The sequence below is a fragment of the Podarcis melisellensis genome (assembly GCF_964234715.1).
Source record: "Podarcis melisellensis genome assembly, chromosome: 13".
Taxonomy (NCBI): Eukaryota; Metazoa; Chordata; class Lepidosauria; order Squamata; family Lacertidae; genus Podarcis; species Podarcis melisellensis.
The window spans coordinates 47418181-47440180 of NC_138545.1; the positions used below are offsets into that span (position 1 = coordinate 47418181).

Below are 22000 nucleotides of genomic sequence, written 5' to 3' on the forward strand. Positions count from 1 at the left end.
CAAAGTGTCTCCCCTTTCTCTTAGCTTCATCATCATCACCATCATCATTTATTATTTATACCCCGTCCATCTGGCTGGGTTTCCCCAGCCACTCTGGGCGGCTTCCAACAAAACAATAAAATACAATAACCTATTAAACATTAAAAGCTTCCCTAAACAGGGCTGCCTTCAGATGTCTTCTAAAGGTTTGGCAGTTATTTTTCTCTTTGACATCTGGTGGGAGGGTGTTCCACAGGGCGGGTGCCACTACCAAGAAGGCCCTGGTTCCCTGTAACTTGGCTTCTCTCAGTGAGGGAACCGCCAGAAGGCCCTCGGCGCTGGACCTCAGTGTCCTGGCAGAACAATGGAGGTGGAGATGCTCCTTCAGGTATACTGGACCGAGGCCATTTAGGGCTTTAAAGGTCAGCACCAACACAGAAATGTACTGGGAGCCAGTGTAGGTCTTTCAATACTGGTGTTATATGGTCTCGGTAGCCACTCCCAGTCACCAGTCTAGCTGCCGCATTCTGGATTAGTTGCAGTTTCTGGGTCACCTTCAAAGGTAGCCCCATGTAGAGCGCATTGCAGTAGTCCAAATGGGAGATAACCAGAGCATGTACCACTCTGGTGAGACAGTCTGCAGGCAGATAGGGTCTCAGCCTGCGTACCAGATGGAGCTGGTAAACAGCTGCCATGGACATAGAATTGACCTCCATGGACAGCTGTGAGTCCAAATGACTCCCAGGCTGCGCACCTGGTCCTTCAGGGGCACAGTTACCCCATTCAGGACCAGGGAGTCCTCCACACCCGCCCGCCTCCTGTCCCCCCAAAAAGAAGTACTTCTGTCTTTTCAGGATTCAACCTCAATCTGTTAGCCGCCATCCATCCTCCAACCGCCTCCAGACACTCCAATGGTCTCTAATGCTCCTGGACGAGCACAGTCAGAAGGGCAAACTTATAAATATGAAATATTATATGGAGAAATGTCCGGCGGTTGTGCCCATGCAAGCATTTGCTCAGATTACTTCATGAATTAAAGCTCCCTGTTCCTTTTATTCGTTCTCAAGGCTTTTGTTATCAGTGTGATACGAGTTTGGACTATGTCATAGGAAACACCCCCTCCATTAAAAAACCCCTCTATAGGCACCTTTACACTGCAGTCATAAAGCTTTTTATTTCCGTGTTTAAGCCAGCTTCTCCTGAGAACATCGAAATCTACCGCTAGAGCAGTGCAACCTGTTTGAGAGAAAAGTCTATGCGATCTGACGCCTGGCTGAGAGGCAGCACGGAGGGCAAAAGCAACAAGTTCGCTCACAAAGGCTTCAAGGAGTTGGAATTGTGGCTTCAGATCAGCTACCAAACCGTACTGCACTTTGAGTACACCATACATTAGTGCCATCTTACAGCACTAAACTAACTACAGGTAAGCAAGCTTCTTTTGTAATGAAATTACCGGCAGGTGCTTCAAGCTCCTTCAGTGCAGCCCTGCAGGGCTCTCTTGAAGGCACCACTCAGAAGGAGATTTGATTGAAGGGTAACGATATTTGCTCATTTTCTGTGGAACAAGACTACAGGAGGTTTTGCCATCGAGGGGCCCTTTCTGTCCGGCTCTTTCTGGGGATTGGAGGGTGGTTGCCACTAGAGGAGAGGCTAGGCTTATGTGGCTGCAACTCAGCTGAAAGTGGCTTTAGAAACAGGTTCCATCTAGATATCGATGACAACACAAATTCATAGTAGCGGGCATGTCGTTTCCCAAACAACTGTTTACTCACCAGTTTAGTCATGGAGACAGTGAGTTATTTTTGTCTGTATCACCATCTATATCTTACTCATGATCATCTCCTTAAGGCTGATGGTGCAAGACTCTAGCACTGTAGAGCTTACTCTCTCCACCCAGTGCTAGATTTACGTATAAGCTAAACAAGCTATAGCTTAGGGCCCCACTCTCTTAGGGGGGCCCAAAAAAATTAAAGGAAAAAAAACCTGGATGTACATTTCCAAAATATAAGATAAAAAACAAATAAAATAAAACCTCCATACAGCAACAGTGTTTTGTGTTGTGTAGGCTCCTATGATGTAAGCAATGGGCCCCGCCTGCTCCCTAAAATATCACTATCACTGTTAATATACTTCTTCTTAACTGTATTTCACTATTAATATACTTCTTATTAATTGTATTTCAGTTCAACAATTACTTCGATAAAATACATATTTTGTTATGTGCAAATGGCTTTAGATACCTATTAGGTCCATAAGTTACCATATAGCATATATTCAACAACAAAAAACAGGGACAATTTGTTGTTGACAAATGACAGCTGGACATATAAAGGGCCCCATTACCTTCAGTAACTCATCAAACCTAACTCCAGCCCTGTCTCCACCCACAGTTTTTCATCTGTCGTCAGGGCAATGACAGCTTTCCTATCAATTTCCTATCAATTGAGCGCGGGTGGCGCTGTGGTCTAAACCACTGAGCCTCTTGGGCTTGCCAATCAGAAGGTTGGCAGTTCTAAACCCCGCGATGGGGTGAGCTCCCGTTGCTCGGTCCCTGCTCCTGCCAACCCAGCAGTTCAAATGCATGTCAAGTGCAAGTAGATAAATAGGTACCGCTCCGGCGGCGTTTCCGTGCGCTGCTCTGGTTCACTAGAAGCGGCTTAGTCATGCTGGCCATGTGACCCGGAAGCTGTCTGTGGACAATCGCCGACTCCCTTGGCCAGTAAAGCGAGATGAGCGCTGCAACTCCAGAGTCGTCTGTGACTGGACTTAGCGGTCAGGAGTGCCTTTAAAGCTCCAGTTGCGAGTAAAGCATATTGGCTGAGTTCAACATTATGGGAATAACTTGAATAGGCTTGCAGGAATAAGGCATGGCTTTATTTAATGTGTTACGTTTTTATCCCACCCTTACGGCGAGAAACCCAGGGTTAGGATTATCACAAAACAACTATGTAAGGTAGGTTAGACTGAGAAATGATGACTGGTCCAAGATCACTCAACAACCTTTGGGCCAAGCAGAGATTTTAATTAAGGTCTTCCTGGTCTATGCCCCTATCCGCACAGCCTCCCTTCTTGCTATTTCTTCACATATAGAGGTGAGATTATGGTGAAGGAATGAGTAGGGCTGCCATATTTTGAAAAGCAAAAAAGAGGACATGTATGCCGTCAGCAGTTCGGGGTAGGGAGGTGGTGCAGGGGCGGGCGCATTCAAAATATGAAAAACCCAAGGATCTGGCCCTTTCCTGCATCATGCAAAACTCACACTCTGGTTGCCGTTACGGTGTCCGTACGGTCCATACGGTGGAAGGTTGGTGGTTTGAATCCCTGTGACAGGGTGAGCTCCCATTGCTCTGTCCCAGCTCCTGCCAACCTAGCAGTTTGAAAGCACAACGGTGCAAGTAGATAAATAGGTACCAATGTGGCAGGAAGGTAACTGGCATTTCTGTGCACTCTGGTTTCAGTCACCGTGTTCCATTGTGCCAGAAGCGGTTTAGTCCTGCTGGCCACATGACCCGGAAAGCTGTCTGTGGACAAACGTCAGCTCCCTCGACCTGAAAGCGAGATGAGCGCCGCAACCCCATATTCTCCTTTGACTGGACTTAACCGTCCGGGGTCCTTTACCTTTTGCATTAATGCACTTTATTCCCCCCCCCCTCATGTTGTTTGCTAGGCATGCTGGGAATTGTAGCTCTGTGAGGGGCAACTTACAGCTCCCATGATTCTTTGCAAGAAATAATATGTTTTAAATGTACCGTGTGTACGCGGCGTAACTTGCTCTCCTTGAACAAGGGGATAAAACAGCATTGGATAACATCGTTATGCAAGAGATAATCCCCACAGGTTTGATCTCCACATGAGCACAACAGAGGTGTGGGAGAGAAGCAGTTGAGGTGTGTGCCTGATTTCTGGCAATTCAGGTGTTACATTTTGTACTTCTGCGACACAGAAATAATTTCTTTTGAAGTATGCATTTTGGGCAGGTTCCCTACGTATGGGGCTCGTTTTCTTGCTCCACACAGGAGCTGCTCCCCAGCACTGCTGCAATGATATCCATGATATGGCATGGGGACAAGTAGAAGCCAGCACCGCCAACTTTGGAGAGAGGAAAGACAAATTGGTAGTGTAATTTCAGAACGGTTGGTGTCAATTTCTGTTCTTGTTATGTAGTGAAGTTCTCACCCTGGGCCAGCATGGGGATACTGTAGATAGTTCAGGTCCACACATGCAAATAAGGGATTGAAAGTGACGTTCAGTGATTGGATAGTTACAGAAAGTTGTTACAGTTACGTTGTACTAGAGCTCTATATAAGCAGATAGATAGATAGATAATACTTTATTTGGCTATAAGCCCACAAGGTAAAACAAATCAATAGATAAAATAGCATTTTACAATCTAAAATATCAACCAAAATATTTCAACGCATAATCTCCTTCACATTACTTACAATCTCTAGATGTACCGTGAAGATAAAGATGGTGCATAGAGTTTACTGGATTTTTAATAGTCATGCAACATTCCATGAAGTCTTTTACATGAAAGAACTGAAATCAGGAATCTAGCAACCTGTAATGTTCTATAAGAGTCAATGTCCTGGAGTATAAGCAGGCTGGCTGAACCCTTCAGTTCAGTTCTGGTCTGGCCTGTGAATAAACAAGAGTTGTTTGAAGAATCACTGTGTCGTCTGATATGTTCACCCACAATTTAACAGTTCTCACCTCTGGAAATAATCCAGCCATTCTCCTAGAACAGAGCTGAGGAAATTGTGACTCCCCAGATGTTGCTGAACCACAGCTCCCTGGCCATTGGCCATGCTTGCCAAGGCTGATGGCAGCTGGCATTCCATAACTTCTGGGGGGCCACTGGCTACCTGTTTCTTTTGCCTCTGCAAGTAGCAGTTGTGGGGGGATTTAAGAAGTGGTGGCGACACCTGGGGCAGAAATTAAAGTTCAGCTTTCCCAGAGCCATATCCCTAATCCAAATAACCTCGTTGCTGTTACTGACATTTCTAAACAAACAAGATATCAGAAGAGTCTATTCACAAATCTCCCATGTCTTATCGAGTCCGGTCCTCAAATGGGCAGAGGTTCAAGCAGCCCAGAAGCTTATTTTGTTTTTGTTTTTTATAACCCTGCAATTACAAAGCCTTTATTATAAGTTTTAAGGCCACTTGACATGGGAGCGGTATTTAAAGAAGGCCTCTAACCAAGGAGTTTGGTTGGTTGTTGCTCTGGGTGTACCTTTGGTGGCAAATCCAGGGGTTTGCCTCCATATAATTTGTGAAATTCCCCTTGCCCAAATTCCATGGGCGGTTGTAAACATGGATTAATAAAAGCTTGCCATAGCTGAGAGTCTCATTAATGTGCCGCTTCTGGAGTGTGCTAATCTCCAGGGTCCTCTCCTATCATTAAGTAAACAATGATGTCAGTGGAAACCAACACCTCCTGACATTATGAAGGGCACCTTAAGCCACCACAAAGTATGAGTCTGCTGGATTTCTGTGCACAAGATTATTCACAGCTGCTAGGGATTTCAACTCCATAATATTCTTTACATCACAATGGTTTTCTTTTCTATTCGGTGGGACGTATTCATTGCAGATAATCCTTCTGTGTAATGCCAACAAAGGATTTCATAACTAAGGTGTACCTTTGGCTGTGAAAAACCATAAAATCAATTGTTGTTGTTTAGTCGTTTAGTCATGTCCGACTCTTTAGTTGTGTCCGACTCTTCGTGACCCCCTGGACCAGAGCACGCCAGGCACTCCTGTCTTCCACTGCCTCCCGCAGTTTGGTCAAACTCATGCTGGTAGCTTCGAGAACACTGTCCAACCATCTTGTCCTCTGTCGTCCCTTCTCCTTGTGCCCTCCATCTTTCCCAACATCAGGGTCTTTTCCAGGGAGTCTTCTCTTCTCATGAGGTGGCCAAAGTATTGGAGCCTCAGCTTCAGGACCTGTCCTTCCAGTGAGCACTCAGGGCTGATTTCCTTAAGAATTGAGAGGTTTGATCTTCTTGCAGTCCATGGGACTCTCCAGAGTCTCCTCCAGCACCCTAATTCGAAAGCATTAATTCTTTGGCGATCAGCCTTCTTTATGGTCCAGCTCTCATTGATAAAATCAATACTGTGCTCTAATTTCCACAATTCAAAACACCTATGTAATTGGGAGACGAGTTACCGATACGTTTCAAGCCCGTTTCTTTCACTGATAACAGAATAAAATTGTCTATGTCGCACCACTGCTATGTTGCTGTGTTTTAGATAGTTTTGGAATATGCAATATGTCCATTACTGAAATCAATAAAAAAAGAAGGCTTCATACACATGTAAGCTGTTGCTGTTTGCTACTTCTTCCTCTTCTTCCTTGCCACAGGATGGCGTCGAATGAAGGTATCTTCAGGCGGCAACTGGTAGATGTTCATGGTGTTGCCTTGTTCTGGAGCATCGCTGAGGCATGGAGCCAGGTGGAGAACTTCCAGGCCAAGAAAGATGATCTTCTGATTGCCACCTACCCAAAATCAGGTGCCTATGCCTAAGGGCTTCCCTGGATTTTTGTTTAATGTATAGAACGCACAACTTATTTGTTGCAGGGAATTGGGACATCTACAGGAGTGGGATTCAGTCTAGTTACACGCTGCAAAATGTTGCTTGAAAAATATGCACTTCTGCCAGGAATCCTGGCAGTGTTTGTGAGATTGCCATGTCAAATGAGAATATGTGACGGGCAATTGTCAGACTGCTACATCTTCTCCCATGGTACTCATGATGACCAGGCAAGGCCACTTCCATGCCATGTGGAGCTGTCTTCTCCCATTGGATTCATCTCTAAGAATCCCTTGCTGGATGACAGCTTCTTCTTTTGTGCCAAAGTTATGTTAATTGTCAGGGGCTCTGGGGTTTGGAATAGCAGACCTTATGGCCTGATGCATAGCTGTCAACCGTCCCTTATTTGGCGGGAAAGTCCCTTATCCGAGCGCTGTGTCCCGCTGCTGTCCCTTATTGATGATGTCCCTTAAATTTCCCGGGTTTCAAAGGAAGCAGCTCCTCTCCCTCCCTCCCTGCTGGCCAGGGAGGAGGGAGGCTCTAACTGGGTTGCTTGGCTGTGTTGCTCACCCAATAAGGAGTCTAAGAACGACTGGGGGGTAGAGCTTGCATGCCTTGTGCCGATCAAATCGGCCGCGTTGCCTGGGGACTCGCCTTTGCTCAGCGCTTCCCAGCGGAGAGGTGACGGTTGTTTTCCTTGCTGCATCCCCTTTGCTGGGTTGCTGCGCTGTGGGAACCACCGCTTGAGGCTTCGTTTGGCTGCTGGGCTTTCTGCCTTTGACTCGGAGGGGCTCAGAAGTTGAACCTACCTGTGCTTGGAAAATCCCTTATTTTGGCTGCTGATCCCTTATTTTTGAGGTTGCTGGTCCCTTATTTTCAAATCTGTTAAGTTGACAGCTATGGCCTGATGCTGGGACTATTTGTGCTCATGCCAGAGATTTATTCTGACATAAAAAAAGAATAGGGATGTGCAACATCAGCTTTCTTCCTGTTGCCATTCAGATTCTAGCTTCCAGATCTAGTTCAAGCTCCAAGTTCTGTTTCCAGTAAATGACACCAGGGCTGTGGGTGGACAAACACGGCCTCCCAAAGTAAGTTAGGGTTTTTATGCCACTCTTCATCGGAGGTTCACAGGGCAGTTTACAATATAAAATGATGATGATGATGATGATAATAATAATAATAATAATAATAATAATAATAATAATAATAATAATATATTTTTTCCACTCCCATCTGGCTGAGTTCCTCCAGCCACTCTGGGCGGCTCGCAATCAAGTGTTAAAAACAATACAGCATTAAAAATTAAAAACTTCCCTAAACAGGGCTCCCTTTCATAGCTGTCGTTTCCCCTTTTTAAAGGGAAATTCCCTTATTCCGAATAGGATTCCTCGCAAGAAAAGGAAAAAAATGACAGCTATGCTGCCTTCAGATGTCTTTTAAAAATAGGATAGCTGCTTATTTCCTTGGCATCTGAAGGGAGGGCGTTCCACAGGGCGGGTGCCACTACCAAGAAGGCCCTCAGAGGGAACCACCAGAAGGCCCTTGGAGCTGGACCTCAGCATCCGGGCTGAATGATGGGGGTGGAGACGCTCCTTTAGGTATACAGGACCGAGGCCGTTTAGGGCTTTAAAGGTCAGCACCTGCAAAGCATAGTTACAAACAAAACCAATGCCAGCCTCCAGATTAAAAGTCCCTAAAAGGTAAAGGTAAAGGGACCCCTGACCATTAGGTCCAGTCATGGCCGATTCTGGGGTTGCGGCGCTCATCTTGCTTTACTGGCCGAGGGAGCTGGCGTACAGCTTCCGGGTCATGTGGCCAGCATGACACAGCCGCTTCTGGCAAACCAGAGCAGCGCACGGAAATGCCGTTTACCTTCCTGCTGGAGCGGTACCTATTTATCTACTTGCACTTTGACGTGCTTTTGAACTGCTAGGTTGGCAGGAACAGGGACCGAGCTCACCCCGTCGTGGGGATTTGAACCACCGAGCTTCTGATCGGCAAGCCCTAGGCTCTGTGGTTTAACCCACAGCGCCACCCGCGTCCCTTAAAAGTCCCTAGATTGTTTAATTTAACAAGGGCCTGCTAGAAGAGGAATGTTTTTGCCTGGTGCCTAAAGATATGTTACAAAGGTGCCAGGCGAGCCTCCCTGGGGGTAGAACATTCCACAAACAGGGGGCCACCTCAGAGAAGGCCTTTTCTTATCTTGCCACCCTCTCATGGAGGAGGCACATGAAAAAAGGCCGCAGATGATGAATGTAGGAGCCGAGTCAGTTAATATGGGCGGAAGAGGTCCTTGAAGTATTGCGGCCATGAGCCATTTTAAGGCTTTAATAGGTCAAAACCAGCGTATTGAATTGGGCCTGGAAACTAACTGGCAGCCAGCGCAGTCGAAGCAAGATTGCTGCATTCTGTTGTAAAGGTCTGAGTTTACTATCTGCAAATGGGCATTTAATGCTCACAACTATATGCTCAAACCATCTTGCCCTGGTGAGTAACCTGGCCACTGAATTCTGCACCAGAATTTATACCGTCATCAGAGGACAACTTCAGAGGAATTTCACAGGAAGCTTCAAGCATATCTTCACAACTCTAAAGGATAGATTTTGTTTCTTTCTTTGTTTTTAACGATAGCTAAGCTTCACAGGAAGCTGAGTTCTGTTTTCAGTTTGAATTAAAACCAATTTTTCTGTATTCCTTTTCTGTATTAGTCAGCTGGTTTTAAGGGACTCTCTTTTAAACTTGTGTGCGGTGTCAGCAATCTATACCCATTTTGTGTGTTCAGACCCAGTGACCTCCCCCCTAAATAAACACTCATTTGACTCAAATTTTAGTTTTGGTTTTTGGCAGAATTCAGGCCACAACTTTATTGGTAACAGAAAGTGACTGGTTGCATAGGCTCTGGTTCAACTAGCCCCCTGTACCCTTGCAGGTAGCGCTGACCCAGAGCTCTATCATAGGTCAGCCAAGGGTGAACACCTGAGGTAGGTGGAAAGACTGGGAACGGACTATGTCCACTCCCCAGATGCTCCCTTGGACTCAGGCATGGGCACAACCCCCTCTTGGGGGTTGACCAAACCAAATTGAGTCCCTGGATTCCATTAACGGAATACCCTTCACATAGGGAGGCGAGACCGTTCTCCCATCCCAATCACCTGAAACAGAGCCTATCCTCAACCTTACAAGTTGTGACGATTTGCTACGTGGCAAGCGAAACCCAAATGGCAACAGCCAATCAGCCAAGTGGAGAAATTCCTGCCATGCCCCTGTCCCAACGACAGATGACACACGACACACGACGGCATAGCAAGTTCAAGCGCAAAATGCCCTAAATATAGGGAGAGATGGGTGGGTGTTCCGATGCACGAGCCGAAAGAGGAAGCTGTGGGTCACGTGCATAGGTATATATAGGTCCCTTGGCCCCTTTAGACGGCTCCCTATTGGCCAGATTAAACCCAGCAACGAGGGACCTACCAATCAGGTGCTGTGGCTGTCCAATATACCCACCCACAACCAAGAGGTCAGTCTCCAGGTCTCACCGCAACACCTGCCCTCTTTTAGGGAAGACAGGCTTTACAAACCCAGCTGATACCTTATGCTAATATTACTCTGTGGGTATTTTATCTAATTAGCACATGCATTTACATTTTCAGGCACAACCTGGGTCAGTGAGATTCTGGACATGATTTACAACGATGCAGATGTGGAAAAGTGTAAACGAGACGCCATTTTCAATCGTGTTCCTTTCATGGAGCTGATTATTCCTGACATTATTAATGGTAAAGCCTTTGCTGTATTGAACAAGTTGAACAAGTGACAATAAAGTATTTCAAATATATGTTGTAAATGTGTTATGTACTGAATTGAATAGGATCCAAACTGCAGCCGTCTGATTGGTCCTAGAACAATAGGATCCAAAAGGCAGCAGTCTGATTGGTCCTAGAACAATAGGATCCAAAAGGCAGCAGTCTGATTGGTCCTAGAACAATAGGATTCAGAATGCAGCAGTCTGATTGGTCCAAGAACAATGCAGCAGTATGATTGGTTGGCAGGAACCACCCAATCATGCTCCAGATAGAAGTGAATCAACAACCTGATTGGCTTACAGTAGAATTCTGGAATTAGCCAATCATATGCAGCCCATTGTGTAAATAATGTATGTAAAGCAGATACTTTGAGGGGACTTTCATTCATTCCTCCTCACCACTATGAGCTGAATAAAGAGCATGAAATCACTTTGCGACTCCGAGTATATTTCAAAATGGTTCCCCAAAAGTCTTTGTTGTCCTTTTCATGTAGTTTTTCTGTTAGTTCTGCCAGTTCTGCATATTCCATAAGTTTCCCTGGCCATTGTTCTTTCATTGGTGTTTCTTCTGTCTTCCAAGACAGAACAAAGACTTTTGTTAAACTTGTATACAGTGAAATTACACGAAGAGGCAACATAAATAAATGGATTCATTGGCAGTGTTTGAGTAAACAACCACAACTGTATACAACAAAAAATAAGACTATAAGTATTGGGAAAACTTTGGGAAACAATACGCAGGGTGAACAATATGGAAATGAAGCAAAATGGGAGTATGAGGGAAGTCCAGGGGAGGAGGGTGGAAATACGAAAAATGTTAGAAGAAGTATACATGGAAAAATCAATAAAAATATATTTTTTAAAAAGCAACAGGCAGGTATCCTTCTTGTAACAGGTGAGCTGTGTGCAGGTATTGGGATGTTAGCGCCTCTGTCTTTGGTAAATAACCTATTTTAGCTGGGCAAGTCTTCAGGGGTAGACCTGAAAAATTCACTGACAAATTCCACCTGTGCAAGAATCCAGGGGCATCTCTAGATCAGGCCAGAAGAAATTATTTTTTCAAATGTTTTTGTCCCCGGCCCACTTTAATTATTTTCTCTATGTTTTCAAGGTGTAGAACAACTTGCTGAGATACCTTCTCCGCGACTAGTTAAGACTCACCTCCCAGTGCAACTTGTCCCTGAGTCCTTTTGGGAAAACGGTTGCAAGGTAAAATAAATCTGCCTTTCATTAGGATGCACTACAGAAGCTAATGCTTACTTTTGCCTGACTACGCATTCTGACTGAACCATCTCTGAATTTGCTTCAGCCTTGGATTTGATTCTTTGAAGGATCAAGGAGTCCTGTACTATACCTGAAGGAGCATCTCCACCCGCATTGTTCAGACCGGACACTGAGTTTCAGAGCCAAGGCTCCTGGTGGTTCCCTCACTGCAATAATAATAATAATATAATTTATTATTTATACCCCACCCATCTGGCTGGGTTCCCCCAACCACTCTGGGCGGCTTCCAAAAAACACTAAAATACAATAACCTATTAAACATTAAAAGCTTCCCTGAACAGGGCTGCCTTTAGATGTCTTCTAAATGTTTGGTAGTTATTTTTCTCTTTGACATTTGATGGGAAGGCGTTCCACAGGGCAGGTGCCACTACCGAGAAGGCCCACTGCCTGGTTCCCTGTAACTTGGCTTATCAGTGAGGGAACCGCCAGATGGCCCCCAGCGCTGGACCTCAGTGTCCGGGCAGAATGATGGAGGTGGAGACGCTCCTTCAGATATACTGGTCTGAGGCCGTTTAGGGCTTTAAAGGTCAGCACCAACACTTTGAATTGTGCTTGGTAACGTACTGGGAGCCAGTGCAGGTCTTTCAAGACTGGTGTTATATGATGTTGCCGGCCGCTCCCAGTCACCAGTCTAGCTGCCGTATTCTGGATTAATTGTAGTTTCTGGGTCACCTTCAAAGGTAGCTCCACATAGAACGCATTGCAGTAGATATTTGAAGGCAGCCCTGTTTTGGGAAGCTTTTCGTTATTGATGTTGTTCTTGCTGTGGTTGTTCCTGTATTGTTGTTGGAAGTCTGCCAGAGTGGCCTGGGCAACCTAGCCAGATGCGCAGGGTATATATAAGAAATACATTATTAGTCCACTTTTGGTTCTTGACATATCTATCTCCCACCTCCGGATTTGCTTTTCCATGGAGTCCACTGCCATTGGACTGCCATCTTTATACAATTCTCATAAGATGTTGCACTTGAGGAACTGAAATGATTTTTCATTTGTTTGAAACAAAAATAGCCATACATCTTGTGAGATTCCAATTTTCATATCTTTATTCCATTTTATTATGTATTTGTGTACTGTTGTCTCATTATGTACATTGTTGACATCTAATAATATTTCATAATCGTTCTTTCCTGTCCCAAACTGTTGACTTTTGCTAAACCTACTTAGGAAAGGTAGAATTTGCATGAATGTGTAGGAGGTTCAAGGTCTAGTTTATTCTTCATTTGGTCTGATGATTGTATATCCTTCCAGTTTTGGAATGTCTCCAACTTATCAACCTTCCCAAATTACCTAGTGGACCTTTCAGATGGGATCTTTCATCATGTATCAAAGAGGCAAATGACTATTTGTATTGGTCCCATATTTACCTCACAGATCTGTCAACTTTGATAGTCAGGGCACTTCACGCAGGTATGGAGGGAGCATTCTTGCCTGCCAATACAGACAGTGTGCACCAGTGTTGAAAGAGATAGGGAATGTTTTTGAAATTTGGGTAAAATGTCATTCCATAAAATGCAGCCTTACCTTTTTATAAGTTAGTAAGTTCATTATGAATTTATTTAAGAATGAGGAATGGGGTGTACAGAACATAGAACTTATTTTTTTAATTTAAGACTTTCAATAAAAGGACCAGTTTTTCAAATGTACATTTTGCAAATTTGGACAAATCCGCAGTTAACAGAAACACTCAATGTTCGTTCCTACAGATGATCTATGTGGCCAGGAATGCCAAGGATGTAGCTGTCTCTTATTACCACTTCTACAAGATGGCAAAGATGCACCCGGAACCTGGAACCTGGGATGAGTTTCTCGGGAAATTTGTGGCGGGTGAAGGTAGAACTTGGAAAGAACATTTCATTTCTGAGCACAACCTGTGGACCTTCTCCTGGTCCTTAGTTAGGCAAAAGTTTTGTTCCTCTTAAACAGTCATGGTGTCCCCCAAAGAATCCTGGGATTTGTAGTCTGGTAAGTTGTTGTTGGGAGGGACGCGGGTGGCGCTGTGGGTTAAACCACTGAGCCTAGGACTTGCCAATCAGAAGGTTGGCGGTTCGAATCCCTGTGACAGAGTGAGCTCCCATTGCTCAGTCCCTGCTCCTGCCCACCTAGCAGTTCGAAAGCACCCTTAAGTGCAAGTAGATAAATAGGTACAGCTCTGGCGGGAAGGTAAATGGTGTTTCCGTGCGCTGCTCTCGTTCGCCAGAAGTGGCTTAGTTATGCTGGCCACATGACCCGGAAGCTGTACGCTGGCTTCCTTGGACAATAAAGCGAGATGAGCGCGCAACCCCAGAGTCGGCCATGACTGGACCTAATGGTCAGGGGTCCCTTTACCTTTACTTAAGTTGTTGTTGAGGGCCAAATGGCAGGCTCCTGTCTTAAGGGCAGGTCTGTTCCCATCATGTGGAAGACAGGAGTGGAGGTATAGTGATTTAGGATGAAAATCAGGAAGGTGGTGGCAGACTTTGGTCTCTCAGAGTTCAGCCGCACCCTGTGCGATGCTCAAATTGGGTGCCTCCCCACTCCATTCCATAGCATTGTTGGGGTGCCCCCTTCACTGCAGTGCCCAGTCGCGCTACCCAAAAACCACCTCTGAGGAAGGGGTTAGTATCTCTTTGCCTACGATACCTTTTCACTGTAAATTTCCTTCCTTTCACATATGGGAGAGATGCACGTTTTAAAAGGAAGGATGTGCTTTGGTCCCAAAACATTCTCTGTTAGGGTCTAATAGGGTCCCCCTCCCCCTCCAACCAGGGAATAAAAATATCCAAGGCCCCCATAGAGGAGGGGGAGACTGTTGAACCCCTTAAAGCCTGAAGAATAGAGTTGCCCTTAATGTCTGTGGTACACAAAACAATAATGGCCTTTCAACACAACTGCTGCTCATATGCAGGAACAGAAGTCTAGATATGAACTGCATATAACTAGGAATGTGACTTTGAACATATTTGCCATTCAAAATACAGTGGTACCCCGGTTTTCAAACAGCTTAGTTCACAAACAGCTTGGAACCCAAACGCTGCAAAACCGGAAGCTTCTTTCAGAAGCCAAACATGCTCAGTTTTGAGTCCCCCTGTGTTTTCTGTTGCGCTGCTAATTTGCATCCCCCCATTGTAACCCAGGCTTCCGTTTCCGATTGCAGTGTTCTGAGGTGATATTTGAAGCTTGTATTTGGTGCTTTCGTTTTTGCTATTTATTTTGCATTTTTGGTTTTGAGGCTTTTTCAATTAATTTGTTTTTGTGACTGTGTGGATCCCAGTTCAGCTATTGATTGATTGATTGATTGATTGTGTGACTGTGGAAATGGATAAAAGCCCCCTATCCAAACAATGACTATCATCAGTGCAGGTAAGAAAAAAAAAATAATTGTAATTTTTATAATCTACAATACTGTTTTATTTATTTTATAGTACAGTACATTGATTATTGCTTTCATTTTATGGATCGATGGTCTCGTTAGATAATAAAATTCATGTGAAATTGCTGTTTTTGGGGTTGTTTTTAAAAGTCTGGAACAGATTAATCCATTTTGCATGACTTTCTATGGGAAAACACACCTTGGTTTTGGAACGCTTTGGTTTTGGAACAGACTTCCGGAACGGATTAAGTTTGAGAACCAAGGTACCACTGTATAGTACACTTGGGGTTTAGCAAATGTGATATATTTGTAATAGAAAGGTAGCCTCTGTGGTATGTGCAAAGCTGGAAGAATTAAGAAAGAAAACAAATATTGTGCAGAACTCCCTCCATCTCATCTAGTCAGAGCCCGTGCAGAAGCAAGGTCCACTTGTTCAATCGGACTTACTTCTTAGTAGCCTTATTTTGATATTTGACCATTGGTGTTTTTTCATATTGATATTCTGTCTGCATTCTTTTTTTGTAATCTGAGTTTTAAAAGAAGCATTTGCCTGTCTCTCCCCCCCTACCCTTATAGTGGCTTTTGGATCCTGGTACGACCATGTAAAAGGATGGTGGGAGAAGAAGAAGACCCACCCTAATATTCTGTATCTCTTCTATGAAGACATGAAGGAGGTGTGTGAATCCTCGGATTCTAAAGGCACGATGGTCCCAGACAACCTGTTTATTGAGCATTCCTGCTGATTCCTTTTTAGGGAGTGACAAAAACAAACCCCTGTGTTGCAATACAGAGATATCTGCTCAAATACAGCTGCAACACATAGCTAATAAATGTAATAAATGCATTATTGTTGGTAGCAGAATGTCATCCAAAATTTCCAATTTCCAAATAATATCCAAATATGTCAGTCCATAACCAAAGAGTAGTCAACATAATAAGTTACTGGCGAGGAACACCACGATGCAGACAGGATGCCTTTCAATGCCCAAGAAGCATTTTATTTAAAGTCTATAATTTTATGGTTTCAGCTTGCGTTGTGATGCCAGATTTGATATACTGTACCTTTAAATTTTCTTATTCTGTTCTTAATTATTTGTTATTTGACACACCTGTGAATAACTTTATAAGTTCTTACATCGGTTTTATCAGCATCACTTAGCTACACTGGTTAGCGAGCTCTGATCCACAAGTATTATATTTACCTGTATGGATATTCTAAAAAATTACTTGGTATGTATTCCTTATTTATTATTTCTTCATTATGCAAGTTGCTCAGTTTTATTTTTGTTGTCATTCGTTGTATGTAATGTACTTAATTTCACCATCAGCTGATGAAGATTCATCTTAGAAACAGTTGATCCAGTCCGGATATACTGTTCTCCAGATGACACATTAATGAGCATTTATTCTTATTTGTTTCCCAGGAATTGAGATGGTCTTGCCTCAAAAAAAGTGCTATCCCACACGTCCTAGTGCCTTTCCCAGTCATTTTTGCTCATTACCAAAAGTCTGATCTTTTGGGTTTGTTGTGTAAGCACTCCCAATCAGATAATAATGTCAAAACCTGAATTTGCTGACAGAGCCTGGGACTTGCCGATCAGAAGGTCTGCGGTTCGAATCCCTGTGACAGAGTGAGCTCCCGTTGCTCGGTCCCTGCTCCTGCCAACCTAGCAGTTCAAAAGCACAAAGTGCAAGTAGATAAATAGGTACCACTCAAGCGGGAAGGTAAACGGCGTTTCCGTGCGCTGCTCTGGTTCACCAGAAGTGGCTTAGTCATGCTGGCCACATGACCCGGAAGCTGTACGCCGGCTCCCTCGGCCAGTAAAGCGAGATGAGCGCAGCAACCCCAGAGTCGGCCACGACTGGACCTAATGGTCAGGGGAATGAATCCCACCCCAAAAGACTGAAAGTCAGGAAGCATCTGCTGCCTCTCTTTTTGCAGGACCCCAAGCGTGAAGTAGAGAAGGTGATTCGGTTTCTGGGAAAGGAGATGTCAGAGGAAGTGGTGAATAAAATTCTTCACCATACGTCATTCAAGGAGATGCAGAAGAACCCCACTTCAAACTATACCATGATACCAGGTGATCAAATGGACCACAGTGTATCACCTTTCATGAGAAAAGGTCAGTCTCCTTTATATGCAACATGACCTTGCAACATTCAGCTTCCCACAAATCGTTAATTGGGACCAGAGTTTTTTTTTTAAAAAAACAGAACAATAGTTTAAGAAATTGGCAATTTAAGATCCTTACACCTTTTAGATTATTTTAATATTATGCCGAGTTTCTTCACGTCACATTTTCAACTTCTCAATAGATACGAAAGTTAGAATTCTTGTTCATCGGATCTGTAGATACTTACATTTATGAATGTAATAGTTTTTTGCGAGTATACAACACGTGAATTTTTTTTCAATTTTTTAAAATTAATTTTTGCAATTAAATATTATATAAGTATAAAAGTGCACACACATAAAAAAATAGAAAATAAAACATTTTCACACAATATTAAATCCACATTTTGGGATTACTCAGAACCCTCAACTTCCCTCCATTCCCTCCCCTGGTTCTTTTATATTGCATGGACAGGCGGAGTCCCCAGATCCTGCGCGGTCCCCCCGTCATGTGGAATAACGACTCAAGACAACGTGCTATGGGATTAAATTGGCCACAACTTTATTAAATTTCAAATGTGGGTAGACCTTGGCTCAGGCATTGGGCGTTCTCCCTCCCCAGTCCCCAGCCGGGGACCTAGGGAGCATCAGGGTTATCCAGTGTGTGTGTGGGGGATGGGCCGGCTCTGGAGAACATATGTTCAAGCAGAGATAGCCGCCCCCGTAACGCCGCCGCCGCAGGGGAGAGCAATGACGACCTTCCGGCGTACGGTCAAAGCCTCCCTTCAGAAACCCCTTTAACGGGGAACCCTGGTATCGCCGCCGCAAAGAGGAAGATGGACAAAAGGATTCCGCCCAAGGCCTGATACTGCCAAAGTTGTGACGTTTTGATACGGGAAAGGCGAAACCTGCCAATGCAGGGAAATTCCTTTCTGGCCCTTTAACAGCGACCTTAACGTAGCAGCGCCCGCATACCTGTGAAGAAAATTAACTTGCAAAACATGTGAGGAAAATTAACCTGCAACATAAGACATTGACTGAGGGTGGGTAGGGTGGGAGAAGCTCTGGAGCCAAGTGAGAATTCCCAGGTAAAATCCTCCCTCCTTTGTGTGGGCAGGTAATCCCTCCCCTACCTGGCCTGGTCTCCTTGGCAACTCTTTCCCCCAGGTGGGATTGGACAACTGACTGAGGTAGGCGGAGACCTCCAGGTATCCCACCTGAGGGATGGCATAGCCTAGCCTATGCTGTTGGAGCCGCTCCAGGTCTAGGGGCTGCACGCGTCCACGCAAAGGGTGCCCCCCGTTTTAAGCGGGGAGCGGTCATTATCTTAATTTATACATGTCAATAATTTCCTTATCTTTAATTATCTCCAAATTTAAACATTCTCCTTAATATTACAAGTGTTTTTAAAAACCTGCTACTGTATTAACTTCCTTACAATGCTTTTGTGCATATGCAATAAACATTTTCCATTCTTTTTTTTATATTTTCCATCTTCTTGATCTCTAAGTCTTCCAGTTAATTTAGCCATTTTGGCATATTCCATTAATTTGAGTTGCCAATCATCTTTGGTGGGGGCTCCCTTCCTTCCTTCCTTCCTTCCTTCCTTCCTTCCTTCCTTCCTTCCTTCCTTCCTTCCTTCCTTCCTTCCCTTTCTTTCCTCCTCCTCCTCCTCCTTCTTTGCCCCAGCGCTTTCCTAGCGAAAACCAGCTCTTTCCTGCTGAATCAGAGAAAACTGCAATCCACAGAAGACCTGAATTGCTCTTTGTTCTGATTCAGCGTTAAAGAGCGGGTTTTCCTGGGGAAAGCGGCTGGGCAAAAAAAAAGAGAGAAGTGCTCAGACATGGAGCTTGAATGTGTGAACCTGTGTCTAGAAAGTGTGGGGCCCGAGGTCAGTGTAGACTAGCCCAAAGCATTTTTAAGGCTTTTCAGGAATTCGGTGCTTTAAAATTAAACACTTCCTCTTTTCAGGTCTTACCAGTTCATTTTAAAAGCCACCATGCCCATGAAAGGGCTGTCTGTTGTTCCCCAATGCCAGTTTATATTCCCTGCAGTGAGTGAAATCTTTAAGTATTGCTTTGCTCCCAATTCCTTCCCCCCTCCCTTTTAAAAACTAATAATAGTGAAATAACCGTGGCTCTTTAATGTTAGCTATTATTAGCTACTTCTACTGAAGAAAAGCAAATTGTCTCAAGTGCTGGGAAATGGAATTGTTTGACCCACCCTGCCAGCAAATGGTTTGTGCCCATGCCATCTGGGTCAAAACCTACGCAAAACTTTGATTTCAATGGTCTGAAATGTACCCAGCTCTGGGCTAGAATGATTACAGCGCTGATGGTTATCTGCAGAACAGAACATAGGCCTTATGATGGTCACCTAGTGATTTTTGGTTTCCTTCTCCACAGGGATTGCAGGTGACTGGAAAAACCAATTCACCGTAGCTCAGAACGAGAGATTTGATGAGGATTATGCGGAGAAAATGAAGGGATCTACCTTGCTTTTTCGAATGGAGATCTAACGGACAAACACTTTTCTCTACGGGGGGGGGGGGGCGTGAAAGCCACTGGCTTCTCCTCTCTCAGCCCTGCTCCCACAATGATTAATTTGAGATTTGTTGTGCTTTAGCACTACCCAGATTGTTACGGAAAAATCTAGGTGTGAGGCTGCTCAGTCACCCAGCTCGTCGGGCAGAGCCCGCGGGTCCCTGCGGAATAAAGGAAGGAGTCCAGCCACCAACAAATAGCTGTAGATCAGTTTATTGAGCAACAGGTTCAAAGAGGAATTTTGAACCCTGAGGATGGGGTGACAAGGACTTTTAAAACTTTCCCACCATATTCCAGAACACAGTTTGTACAGCATCATTGCTATATCATTGCTACATCACTGACATGTCACAAAAGGGGAGGGGTAGACAGGGGTTACACTAGTTTAACCTTGGCAAACATGTCCAGACAAGTCCTTGGTACAAGATTAGCATAAGCAGACATGGCAGGGCAAGACTCAGGTATAAGATTAGCATAGACAAATATGTCTTAAGTACCCACCACCCAAAAGTACAATAGAAGTTCCTTTGCATGTCTGGAGCCTGAGGCAAGTCAGGTGATGAGATTTGGCTTCCCTTGGCTAACAATGAGCCCAGCAATTGTCACCTCTAGGGACTTCCTGGAGTCCTTTTTCAAGGGGAAAATAGCTTTGGAATGGAGGAAACTGGCAAAGGAGTTGATTTTATATTATTTTTAAAGCTAGGTAACTTCCCTGAGCTGTCAAGTTGAAAGGATACATTCAGGCATAATATTTGTAACATTAAAGATGTGCCCCCCCCCCGTAATTTCTGTAACACAGATAATGGCCCAGAAGAAATCATTGCATCTCAGCAGCTTAGTTGTCTTGAGGAGCCAATAGGTTTGCCTCATAGAACCATTCCTTCAGGCCAGGTTCCTCAACAACCCGTCAATAAGAAGAGCCACGAAGAATCCTGCAGCTTGCGTCTCGTCCCTCGGACTGCTCCTTCCTCAGAGCTAACCACTTACCTAACCTTTGCAAAGTCCCTGCCTCTGTGCTTTCTGATCTACGCTTGCTCCCCTGGACTTTGGCTCTCTGCCTGACCCAACTACAGCTCTGCCTCTGGGACTTCTGACTTTTATGAAACTGCTTCAGAGAGAGTCCTGAAGGAGTGGCCTTTATCTTGTTCTCACTTCCCATGCTTAGTTGACTTTTGTTTCCAATAAAGTCCTCCCTCTTTCAGACCAGGTGCTTCTGTAATTACCATACAAAGTACGGTATATTTGCTAATCTGTTTGGCACATCACACTTGGCCAGCTATAACATTTCCTCAGCGCTGGTGGCCTGAGGCATTGTTCCGGCATCTCAAGCAGACAGTCAGAAGGGCTCCTTGCCTGAAGTGATTTCTCAATGTCATGGTTTAGGGCAGGTCTGCCCAACAGGTTGATCGCGATCTACTGGTTGTTCGTGGGGTGTCCCTGGTCAATCCTGGTTGGTCATTGGACCCTCAGCTGTTGTGCTGCTAACTTTCTTTAGGGAGCTCAACAACTGTGGCTCCCCAAAAAAGCTCAACAACTTTAATCAATCCATAGCTGTCAAGTGTGCCTTATTTGAAGTCCCTTATTCCAGCGCCATGTCCCACTGCTGTCCCTTATTGATGGATGTCCCTCAAATGATGTCCCTTAAATTTCAAATGAAGCAGCTCCTCTCCCTCCCTCCCTGCCGGCCAGGGAGGAGGGAGGCTCCAACTGTGTTGCTTGGCTGTGTTGCTCACCCAATAAGAAGTCTAAGAAAGACTGGGGGGTGGAGCTTGCATGCCTTGTGTGTGGCTAGTTAATGCAAGCTGAGGGGGTTTTGAATGCTGGACGCCATTTTGTTGCATGTGCTACTGCAAACTTTGCAGTGCAAAGCCAGGCTGGGGAGCCATCTTACGTTGAGGCTGCATAGGCCTTGTGGTGCATGTGATTCAGATTCTATTCAGTTGAACCTCTGGTTACAAAGTTGGTTGGACAGTGTTCTCGGAGCTACCAGCATGAGTTTGACCAGACTGCAGGAGGACAGGAAGACTGGAGTGCCTGGAACAGGTGAGGCTGCAGGTGCATGTGATTCAGATTCTATTCAGTTGGACCTCTGGTTACAAAACAAAAAAAAATTCCTTCCAGTAGCACCTTAAAGACCAACTAAGTTAGTTCTTGGTATGAGCTTTCGTGTGCATGCACACTTCTTCAGATACACTGAAGAAGCTCTGGTTACAAAGTTGGTTGGACAGTATTCTCGAAGCTACCAGCATGAGTTTGACCAGACTGCAGGAGGACAGGAAGACTGGAGTGTCTGGAACAGGTGAGGCTGCAGGCCCCTTATTTTGGCTGCTGGTCCCTTATTTTCAAATCTGTAAGTTGACAGCTATGAATCAACCCAATAGGTAGATC

At 44.7% G+C, this 22000-nt stretch overlaps 1 protein-coding gene across 2 annotated transcripts; it reads left to right on the forward strand.

Moving 5' to 3' along the window:
• The first annotated feature begins 1171 nt into the window (after positions 1–1171).
• LOC309354256 (sulfotransferase 1 family member D1-like) lies at positions 1172–20843 on the forward strand. Of its 2 annotated transcripts, XM_081884365.1 has the most exons (9): positions 1172–1402; positions 3957–4112; positions 6346–6494; positions 10169–10294; positions 11432–11529; positions 13311–13437; positions 15533–15630; positions 16899–17079; positions 19475–20843. In XM_081884365.1, the coding sequence occupies exons 2-9, from the start codon at positions 4039–4041 to the stop codon at positions 19585–19587; spliced, it is 966 nt and encodes a 321-aa protein (XP_081740491.1). In that variant the 5' UTR covers positions 1172–1402; positions 3957–4038; the 3' UTR covers positions 19588–20843. The 2 variants fall into 2 exon arrangements, with proteins under 2 accessions (XP_081740491.1, XP_081740492.1); XM_081884366.1 differs by lacking the exon at positions 3957–4112.
• The last annotated feature ends 1157 nt before the right edge of the window (positions 20844–22000 follow it).

Excerpts from the sequence above, each read along its gene's own strand:
- LOC309354256 (XM_081884365.1), top strand. The coding sequence starts at position 4,039 with ATGGGGACAAGTAGAAGCCAGCACCGCCAACTTTGGAGAGAGGAAAGA. Across the intron at positions 6,495-10,168 it reads TGCCACCTACCCAAAATCAG|GCACAACCTGGGTCAGTGAG; the intron begins GTGCCTATGCCT and ends TTACATTTTCAG. Across the intron at positions 15,631-16,898 it reads TCTATGAAGACATGAAGGAG|GACCCCAAGCGTGAAGTAGA; the intron begins GTGTGTGAATCC and ends CTCTTTTTGCAG.